This window comes from Piliocolobus tephrosceles, chromosome 4, assembly GCF_002776525.5.
Source record: "Piliocolobus tephrosceles isolate RC106 chromosome 4, ASM277652v3, whole genome shotgun sequence".
Lineage (NCBI taxonomy): Eukaryota > Metazoa > Chordata > Mammalia > Primates > Cercopithecidae > Piliocolobus > Piliocolobus tephrosceles.
In genome coordinates this window covers 37,496,972-37,507,668 of record NC_045437.1, presented here as the reverse complement: position 1 = coordinate 37,507,668, position 10,697 = coordinate 37,496,972, and the positions used below count along the sequence as shown (strand labels likewise).

The 10,697-nt window shown below is 50.0% G+C and overlaps 1 protein-coding gene across 5 annotated transcripts in view; it reads right to left on the bottom strand.

The window, feature by feature from the left end:
- Positions 1 to 8,886: 8,886 nt before the first annotated feature.
- The window catches only part of EGFLAM (EGF like, fibronectin type III and laminin G domains), a 199,471-nt gene continuing 197,660 nt past the window's right edge, over positions 8,887 to 10,697 (bottom strand). For 4 of the 5 annotated variants that reach the window (XM_023216574.2, XM_023216575.2, XM_023216576.2 and 1 more), the window contains one exon: positions 8,887 to 10,071. In XM_023216574.2, coding sequence (XP_023072342.2) covers positions 9,917 to 10,071 — 155 coding nt within the window. In that variant the 3' untranslated portion in view covers positions 8,887 to 9,916. The remainder of the gene's footprint in view (positions 10,072 to 10,697) is intronic. The other variant, XM_023216577.2, reaches the window with a different exon arrangement.

Sequence of the window (10,697 nt, the reverse complement as noted above, 5' to 3'; positions counted from 1 at the left end):
TTGATAAAAACTGTTCAGTGATGGCCAGATGCAGTGACTCACGCCTGTAATACCAGCACTTTGGGAGGCCGAGGCGGGTGGATCATGAGGTCGGGAGTTTGAGACCAGCCTGGCCAACATGGTGAAACCCCGTGTCTACTAAAAATACAAAAAATTAGCCAGACGTAGTGGCGCACGCCTGTAATCCCAGCTACTCAGGAGGCTGAGGCAGGAAAATTGCTTGAACCTGGGAGGTGCAGGATGCAGTGAGCCTAGATCACACCATTGCACTCCAGTCTGGGCGACAAGAGCGAAACTCCATCTCAAACAAAAAAAAAACTTTTAAGTGGAAATAACTTTAAAATGAATGCAACCTCAGTGTATGAACCTCTGTCTCCAAACCTTCAAAAGGTATGAATGTCAAGCTTTAGCTCAAACAAATCTTTCTTCCCCTCCTGCCCTCAGCCTGCCTTAACTCTGCTCGAGGTCGAGCCTCTAGAGGCACTTACATACTCCCCTCACCTGCAACATCCTTGGAGTTGTTGCAAGCCAGAGTCTGAAAGCCTTGAGAAAGCAGAGTGTTGAGAACAGATGGACCCTCGTAGTCCTAAGTTGCCCAATTACCAGTGCAGGCAACACACCACCTTCAGAATGGAACCTAGAGTCTAATTTCCTCAATTGCCCTTGTCACTCCTTTCCTTTCCTGTGTTGGCTGAGGCTGGGTTCACACACCTTTTCTGAGTCAGCCACTGCATTGCGGGAGGTTTCACAGGCCTGGCTCCCAGCCCAGCATCACAACTTACTACCAGGATAACCTTTGGAGAGTTAAATTCAGCCTCTCCCCGTGTCCTCATCTCTGAAACGTGGCTCTTCATGCCCACCTTTGCAGGACTAGGGAAGATTAGACAGAGTACATCATGTTCCCAACAGAGTGGATGTTTGCTACCCATGCCTCCTCTTGAGAAACTACAGGAACACCTAAGGCCTTAAAGGTATCAATGCCTCTGCACTTGTTTGGCTGCTCCTTAGGTCATCTCTCCCAGTTACACAGAGAGGAGCTGCACAACACAGGGCCTGCAGGGGAGCCATGGCATCTGTCCCCCCAGAGTGAACGCAGGGGCTTCACTTAGATAACTTCTTCCATCTGCAGGGCCCAGTTTAGGCCTTGCTGGCTCAGAGAAGCCGCCTCCAGCATCGCCTGTGCCTTCCCAGGCCTGCGTGTCCCCACGGCACCAAGCACAATCCTAACGCTTGATCTGGGAATGGGAATTGAACAATGTCTCGGGCTCTTACATCCATGAAGCTTAGTTTAGGATCTGCCACATCTCAGGTGCTTGATAAATATTCTTTAAATGCACCTTGAGAAAAACGTGGTTTAATGTGTTTCCCTGGGTATCAGAAATATGCTGTTTTACAGAGGGTGCTCCTACAGGGGGTGATCCCTTGTGAGATAGTCTTAGAGTGTGTAAAACAAGGGAACCCCGGTTAAGGACAAGGATGGGAGGCTCCCTGTGGTAGATCAAAGCAGCTCCTGCCCCAGATTTGGGCCATCTTGCCTTGTAGTAGATGCTTAAGTATGTGTTGAATGCAATCACCTTGTTCTCCCTAGACAGAAATTTACCCTTATCTTCTTATCTCTTTGGTAACAGTAGATGGGAGATAAATGGCCTTTATCCGAAGTGACAACAGGTTAGAGTCCTTCTACCCATTGTCTGTCACCTCCGCCCTCTGCCATCTTCTCCCCGATTTGAACCTTGTTTTCATTTTCTATGAGTCAGGTTCTCTGTATCCTTCCAACTTGTATGACCAAGTGATCCATTCTGGCCCCCGTCCCTCTTCCCTAAACTGCGTATCTGCTTCTCTGGAAGATAGTCTTGGCTCTGATATTTCAGGCATCTACTTCGTGGGCAGGTAAGCCCTGGCATGTTTCTCAAGCCACACCACTGTAGTCTCCTATTCCACCCGGAAATAACACATATTTCCTTATACACAAAACTTTCTTCCCTCAAGCAAGACCTCGTCAAGCATCTGGGCCCATGGTCCAGGCTCACCCAAGCTTATGGCCTTGCCATCAGGAGAATCCTCCCCAGCTCGCCGTGAGGACTCTGGCCTGGCTTGCCATGTGCTCATCCCTGGTTCAGTCCTGTGGCTGGACAGAGGTTCTACTCAAAGGACATTTTCACAAGAGTTGGAGAAAGACCAGTCGGTCCAAAAGAGGTGATATCCTGAGTGGACAGAACAAAAAATACTCACTGAAGAAAAACTAGAAAATCAATGGTAAAGAAAAAGAAATCACACAATCTTTTTTTTATTTTTATTTTTTTTTTCCCGAGACAGAATCTTGCTCTGTCACCCAGGCTGGAGTGCAGTGGTGCGATCTCGGCTCACTGCAACCTCCAACTCCCGGAGTTCAAGCGATTCTCCTGCCTTGGCTTCCCAAGTAGCTGGGACTACATGCTCATGCCACCAAACCTGGCTAATTGTTTGTATTTTTTAGTAGAGACGGGGTTTCACCATGTTGGCCAGGCTGGTCTCAAACTCCTGACCTTATGATCTGCCTGCCTCAGCCTCCCAAAGTGCTGGGATTACAGGAGTGAGCAACCATGCTAGGCCCACACAATCTTTTTATGCAGCATTAGGTCTTTTCAACATTTTATTTTTTATCCTTTCAGAAATATTTTCCTATGTGAATGTGTGTATATATATGTACATGTCTATTTATATATATGTATATGTGTGCATACATAAAAGGGAATTGTAGATCCTCTTTTGGAACTTGAATTTTTATTTCACATATTTTGAAAATCTTTTCATATAAATAGAACACTTCTATGGTACTCTTTCATGGATATATGAAATCCCAATGTATGGTTGAACTATTTAATTCTGTATTCTGGACATTTTTCTATATTCATACTTTTCATTAAATAATGGATAACTCTGAAAGTCAAACAAAAGTGTTTGGCATTAGTTTGATATCTGAATTTCATACTTAAAGTCATTGGCACCTTATACACAAAAACACCCAAACCAACTTTTTGATGTGGTCTTTTATGAGTAACTGGCTACCGAAGATTCCGACGCAGAGTTCCATGGCTTCCCTGCTATCTCTTCTAAGATGTGGGCTGCTTGGGGTCATGCTGAGTGGCCACTGGAAAGGGCAGCTGCCTGACAATTTCCTCAGTCCCCCTGGGCACCCACACCATCAACTGTACCCCAGCCTAGGTCCTTAGTCATGGCAAAGGGTCCCTGGACCCCAGGAACACAGGATTTTCAAGAACTATAAATAGGAATTTTAAAATACGGTTATGCTCTCTGAGAACAGAACTCCCCTCATCCTGAGTGTTTGACTCATTGTTTAGGCACACAGCTGACTGCGGCATAACCTTTAGTTGGGATAGCACGGGACAGAAGGTGCATTTTAGGAAAACGAACTTGGTTTTTGGGGAGGTATCATATGGAGGTGGGAGAGACTGAAAGTTAGAGTTGATCAGGGTTGTGGTAGGCCGGACTCTACGAAGGCCCCCAAGATGCTTGCGTGGAACTGTGGAAATGATGGATTGTCGCTCCCACAGTTAGGCTACTCATCAATTGACTTGGAGTTAATAGGTGATGATCATGGGCAGGCGACCTATTCAGGAGAGCTCTTATGAGAGGGACTGGGCCCTGCCTAAAGAAAGTCTCCCCTGGCTTTGAAGAAGCAAAGAGCCAATGAGCCTCAGGTGAGACCACAGCCCAGGCGACACCTTGACGGGGAGCTGAGTCCTCTCTGTCCTTGATATCCTCGCTGGCACTTTGGCCAGGGGCTGGTTTGTGAACAGCTCGTCCTCAGTGAGTGTCAGTGAAATGTGAACCAACCTTGTGTGGGCGAGTGCCTGGAGGGGACAACTACAGCAATCCTTGTGAGGGCCGTAGGCCATCCGCTCTCTACCCTCCATCCCCACACCCCAAAGCCTCCCAACACACTCCCAGGGGCTCCCGGCTTCCAGGCCAGAGGCAGTCACATGGATAAGGGAAGGGCCCCAGCCCTAGGCACATCGTCTTACCTCTCTAGCCCCATGTGGAGCTGGAGCAGAGACCGCCCAGGCTACCTTCATTCCCAAGGTGGTATGAATGTGGCCTGGACAAGCGATCAGCACATGTTCCACTTTCCACTGTATTAGACAGGGCCCCCCATTTCATTCCGACCCCCACCCCACAGTTGCTCTCTGAACCCCATGTTCAGTGAGAACATGGAATGCTGCCAGCAGGACCTGAGGTCACCACGCAGCGAGCCTTGCGACCCCTGCGGCCCCACACCCCTCTCCTCCCACAGCTCTTTTTGCCTCATAGTCCATTTTCTCTGCCTCTGCTTTCTTTTGGCCAATTTCCTAACAGGGCTTTCCTTAGCTAAGCCCCTGGCCTGGTGCCTCTTACTTTTGTTATTAAGTGAGTATAAACGGCAAATTTCTTGAGCCTCCCTGGCCTTCCTTCGAAGAGACATTCCAACTCAAGTCCTCTCCTAGCCAAGTCAGAGCTGTAGCCCCTTGCCAGCAGGCTATCTGGGGAGGCCATACCCCCGGGCCGGGCTCTGGCTTGGAGGTGAGCGCTGGAACATCCGGGGAGGCCATGCCACATGCTGGGAAATTTCTATGCCTCTGGACACCATTTGCACCTTGAGCAAAACTGAAAGACAAGATGGATAAACAGAAAAGAGGAGACCTCCTCCCAAGTGCTCAGACACAATGTTCTCTCTCCTGTCTTTCCAGGAAAGGGCAAGTGCTCCTGGGAGCTATGAACTTTCTAGGACAAAGATGCCTCAGCAAGAGTAAACGGGAAGAAGAGGAGCGGCAGGGGAGGCCTTTCCCGGCTGCCTGCCCTGCTCTTTCAGCTCGTGGCTTGGCTGGGGCGAGGCAGGGGCCCAGGGGAACGTGCCCCTGGGCAGAAATAGCTTGCAACCACTCCCCAGGGTTATGGACGTTATTTGTGGAGATGAAAGCAAAGGAGGGAAGGGAATAGAATTTAACCCACACCCAGTTGCCTGTAGAGGGTCCTGAATCCCACCCCGCTGAACTAGCTCTTTAGTTTCTGCTTTCAGATTTGCTCAACCCAGAGTCCCTGCAACAGAAGGGCTTTGAAAGACGGCAGATTCAGGGCTGTGATGAGAAAATGGCACGTGCTGGCAAGCAGACTCTTGGGACCTGACCTTTGTCTGAATCTCCCTCACTTACATGACTATACTGTCGACGACAGCTAACCCAAGGGAGCCCCGGAATGTCCCTCAACAATGCAGGTGTCCCTGGGCAGACTGCACCTGACCAGAGGTCAGGGTAAGGGCAGAAAAGCTCCATGGCACAGCATCGTTGCTGCGTCCTCGTGGTGGAACCACGGGCAAGTCACCCAGTCTTTCTGGCCAGCGTCTGTCTTCCTAAGTCAAACAGTCCATGCCCATCTGCTCCGGCCATCATAGGAGGAGGACTGTTATGAAGATCAAATATGTGAACATTCTTTGACTGTGAGGTTGCGGTGCGGTTACTCACAGGGCCTAGCCCAGAAGCCAGCTCATCTGTTGCATTGGATTAGTCATTTTGCTGGCCCGAACATAGCCACCTGTAAGCTGGAACTTCCTAACGGCAGCCTCTCACTTCCACGGGATCCACCAGCTTAAATGCCGGCAGCCCTGGGACTTCCGGCCTCACAATGGTTGAGGCAGGGCTGCTTACATTTTCCTTTCTCTGTTTAGCGTGTGCCGGATAAGTCCCCAGATAGGATACCGTCGGACGACCCACATCTCCATGTTGAGAAGTAATGTGGGAGTGGGCTAAAGCTGTAAGACCCCTGATTTCGGATTCTAATTTTGATTTCATGCTGGCAGCTCTCTCCCCACTGCAGGGAGAAAGTGCTGGAGAATGTCATCCCGCCTTTGATAAGCTAATCTTACCCCCTTCTCAGCTAAGGGTCTGGGCGGTGGTGGGTGTGCCCGGACTGACCCCCAGCTCCAAGGGCAACTACTATGCGTTCCTAGACTGGGCAGGAGCTAGAAGAAGCAGGGAGGAGGTGGGAAGCCGCTCACGCCTGGTCCAGGCTCCTCTCCTAAAGTATTGTCTTTCCACTCTGAGCTGGAATTCTCTGCCTTTGTTTTCCTGCAGCTGGGCCTCTGCAGGCTGCCCCTGGGTCATTCCCTCCCAGGAAGAAGGCCATTCTGGGGTGGGGGTTGCTGTCGGAGCTCAGAGGGGCTGGGGGCCCCTCCTACTGCCTATTCTTCCTCCTTTGGGAAATCACAGTGCTAAAAACAAGCTTTCTGAGAACCATATTTTTCTGGGTTAAAGGTGAAAAATGCAGCATTTCCTCCAAGTGGAAAGCCCTGGGCCTGCCAGCTCCAGCTCCGGGCGCTTTTCCGAGCTCCTTCCTCCCACGCAGGGAGGCGGCGGCAGCTCCTGCAGGGCCAGGGGAGGAGGTGGGCAGGGAGGAAGGAGAGGGGGCAGCAGCAGGGAAGCGCCAGTGCCCGTGCCAGCAGGGCAGTCTGTGTGTGGACACCAGCCGACGTGTTTGTGTTGGAGGGGCCTGGAGACGGGAACGGGACTGTGTCAGGAAATGAAAGACAAATACCAGGGTAGGAGAGCGGGGTGGCCTTCAGGGCGGCGGGCAGGCCGTGGGAGCTGCCTGGGCAGCCACAGGAGGGGATGCAGAAGACCCCACAGACCTTCCTGAGAGAAATCCTGAGGTGAGGTCTCCAGGAACATGGAGGGTTATGGAAGTCCATCTTAATAGGAAAAGCAAGGACATCCTCAGCCCACACTTGGTCACCCTTGCTTCGAACATGTGTGAGGTTCCAGGGAATTTTCTCGGATCCTGATTGTGGGAGAAAAGCTTTTCAGGATCCCGTGCCCCACTCTATCCTTCCTTCCTAGGACAGGGACTGCTGTTAGCCTCTGAGCTCCCTGGCAACACCCCAGACCTTTCTCTCCAGCCAAGAGCCTGGCCAGCCTTCTCCAACATGCTCTCCCCACAGCGGCTACCCAAAAGCCAGGCACAGATCCCATCTCCCGGCCGGTTCAGTCCCTCCCCCTCAGAACAGCAACGGGGCCAGCTGCCAAGTGTCAGGGAGCAGGTGGAAGGAGGGCAAGGGGAAGAGAGGATACCGCAATGCGAGGGGGAGGGCAGGTGCTGCTCCCATCAGGCCTGGCCTGGACTGGCTGGGCACTGAGAACATCATGGACCTTGTCTCCAGCCCCAAGGGTTAGAGAAGGTCAGAGAAGAGCTATGGCCAGGGGGTCACGGCATCCCTACTGCACTCTGTCGTGAATGACACAGGACTTACTGGGGTGGACCGATTGCATCAGCAGTGATGCTTTCCTACTGCTCCTGAGTCCATGCCCTCCACCAGGCAGCTTGGTACTTCTCTCATGCTGGAGAAGAGCCCATATGTCACGTGGGGGCTGGCCCATTTCTTCCTCTCTTGAATCCACAGATGACTGGGGTGTGGCAGTGCCAAGCTGAGGCCGCGAAAGGTCTTCCACCTTTACTCTTGTGCTTGTGCCCTCCCCCATCGTCAGGACAAGGGCATGCTCAGGTCAGCCCATTGGCCCAGGAGGAGGACAAGAAACACACGGAGCAGACACAAGCCACCTCATCAACCCAGCCAAGGCTATCCTGAATTAGCAACCCTGACACATGTGAGCAAGTCCAGCCGACACCAGAAGATCCCACCTAGTCAAGCCCAGCCAAGATTGGCAGAGCTGCCAAGCTGACCACTCAAGGCACATGAGGAATAAACATTCATTGCTGTATGCCATTGCAGTTTTGTGATTTTTGTTATGCAGCATTATTGTGGCCATGACAACAGATACACACAGAGAGAAAACTGGGCACCCAGGAGCCCACATAGGATACACTGTCTCTTACCCTGTCCTCTGAGGCCGAGCCTCCCAGGTCACCAGCTCCTCTGGGGTCCCTCCACTCTGCTGCTCTCTCACCTGTCAGATCCCTACTCCCCTGACCCTGTCATCATGTCACTCTTCTCCCCTTAGCCTCATCTGCTTCCCACCCAGAAGCAGGTGGTTCTACTCCCAGGCCTGCATCCCTGGGACATTGCATTTTTCTCTGGATAACACTTTCATGGAACAACAACTCATCAGCAACAGCTCTTCTAGCTTCAATTCAGCTGAAGATTTTGCTAAGATCACAATGATATTTATGGCTGGAGGGAATCCATCAAAATGGGCCGTAAAAGCAACTCCATGACATCTTGGGAAGCACTGGTCCCAACAGTATCAAAGGAAGAGGTGTTGAGGCGAGGGTGTCTGGGAGGTGAAGGGCCCGCTTTCTACCATGTGGCCTTTCTCTGGATTGCACTCATGTAAGGTTATGTGTCGAGGAGTGGACGATGAGGATGATTACCATGATTCCTCTGGGAGAAAGGATCCTGGCCATCAGAGCTTCCCAAAGACAGGAGATTGGGGCACAAAGTGAACCTCTCTAGTTTATTCATCTTTTATGATTACATTATGTGCTTAAAACTGCCTTGCACAAACCCCAAGTCTTGGCGAATGAATGCTGCACAAACAAAAGTAGAGTCAAGACTGGGACTAATTATAGGCTCTTGCATAAGTTAGATCATATTTCCCCCCTCTCTGGGGGCAGTGTTCATCTCACCTTTCCCTTAGTAAGTCCGTCATGGGGATCTGCCAGTGCACCAGCTGTCTCTGGAGTCAAGTGCATGCATAGCGAACGGGCACAGCTCATGGTACAGAAGGAAGAAGTCCTGTTTCTCTGGTTCTCACCCAGATGCTCAGACTATCCTGACAGCATGTCCCCCGACCCCTGCACAGCCTTAGAAACACTGATTGTATTAGCGTCCGTTAGTATGGACCTGACCTCCGCAAAATCAGTAACACCTCCATAAGTGATGAATGAATGAGTAAGTTCTAGCTTTGTCCCCTTTATTCAAGTTTACTACAGATATTCCCCCTCTCTTAAAGCAAAAATGACAGTGACCTACCTCGGTAACACAAGTTCCTTTTAATCTGCTTATCTTGGAAAGCTTCATATTCATCCCCCTGAGCCGTCAACATTTACCAAAAGAGGATGGTCAGCTCCCCAAGTCGCCCACCCAAGTTACCTATCCATTCCACTGACACCACAAACGGCCCAAACAAGTCTCTTTTGGGAGAAATTTTTAGGAAAGGTGTGCAAGAATTCAGGGTCATCCACCCAAACTTCCAAAAGTATACTGTGTGGACAGTCTGCAGCTATAAAAATATACACATACAAAAGTACAGCTACAAAATCACGGGGCTCAGCTCCTTAACTCTGCATTATAAAAAGTAGGAATTTCACATTCGAGGTAAGCTCTGGGGAAGGGGCCGCATTATGATTATGATTCTGTGTTTGGTCTCCTTCCATCTTTATTTTCATGGACTAGTCAGAACACAGTGCGCCAGCCAGTGAGGAGTGGAAGGGGTTAATCCGAACAATCCACGGGTCAAGGTGGGAAATGTGAAGTTCAAGGGCACACAGTCATTCTGCTGTCAGGAAGAGCCTCATGAGTCAGGGAAGGAGAGAAGTATTTTAATACTGCCCTGGGGGTTTCTTTCTTTCTCTCTCTCTCTCTCTCTTTAATGTACCATGAATCACAACACAGTCATTGAGCTATAGCAGACAGGCTCTGGAATTTGCATTGATGTGTGATCTCTGGCAGCCGCTACATATTCAATGGACAAGGTCGGATGCTTCCTACACAGAGAATTCTGCTGGGTCAGCTCGCGGAGTGTCAGCAGGAAAGGCCACCCAGGGATGCCTGTCTTGGTTCTCAGTTTCTCATCAGTGTGTACTTTCTTTTTGGTGAGAGGAAACACACCTGGTCCCTGGGCCTCTGCATATAGCATCAGGCAGGATCTCAGGGCCCCTGGGGTTCTCAGAATAGAAGGCTCTGTCCCTTGGGCAAGGCCAGCTGGTGTTACTTGGCTCCACAAGTGTTGATGTTTTTCCCATCCGCGGCATCTTCCACGAGGGCAATGTGGTAATCGGTGGACAGGGTGAAGTGAGAGATACAGCCCACAAGCCCTCTCATATATTGCCTGTTAGTGTGCAGAGCAATTTCCTTCATTCCACCTGCCAGGAAGCAAGAGGGAGATGAGGTGAGCCAAAGGGCAGGTGTCAGCAGGGCAAGGTCGGGGTTCCACTTTGGGGCACTTGAATGTCTGCTAATCAAGGCATCCCTCGATTCATAGGATACATGAGGGCTGTGGGCCCCTTGAGCTGCTCGGTACCTCATTTCTCACCATTTTATAATTATCCTCGAAGGAACAGATTGACTTGGATCAGTTTGGTACACAATCAAAAGCTATAAATTCATTCCTCATGTGTGATTTCTGGCCCAACTGACCACCTTGAGACCAAACAGTATCTAGTAAATTTTGAAGTGTGGTATAATGTCAACAGAATGCAATGTGTAGTTAGAAGTGATGTCATCTTAAATCAAAAGAAATGCACTAATGTTGAATGCTTTCAATAGAAAATATCATATAGATAAAAATAACTTTCCATTTGTATGCATCTGCACTAGTAAATTCATTCTAATAAGCCATTTACAGAAATACTAGTCATTCTATTCTGCAAGGGGAAAGAAAACAGGTCCTGTTTTGTCAGAGAGAAGTCATGGAGCTATATTTAGCAGATTCCTGTTCTACAAACAAGAAAAGCCTGGTTTTCCTGGTGGATCTGTCCAAAGCATAAAA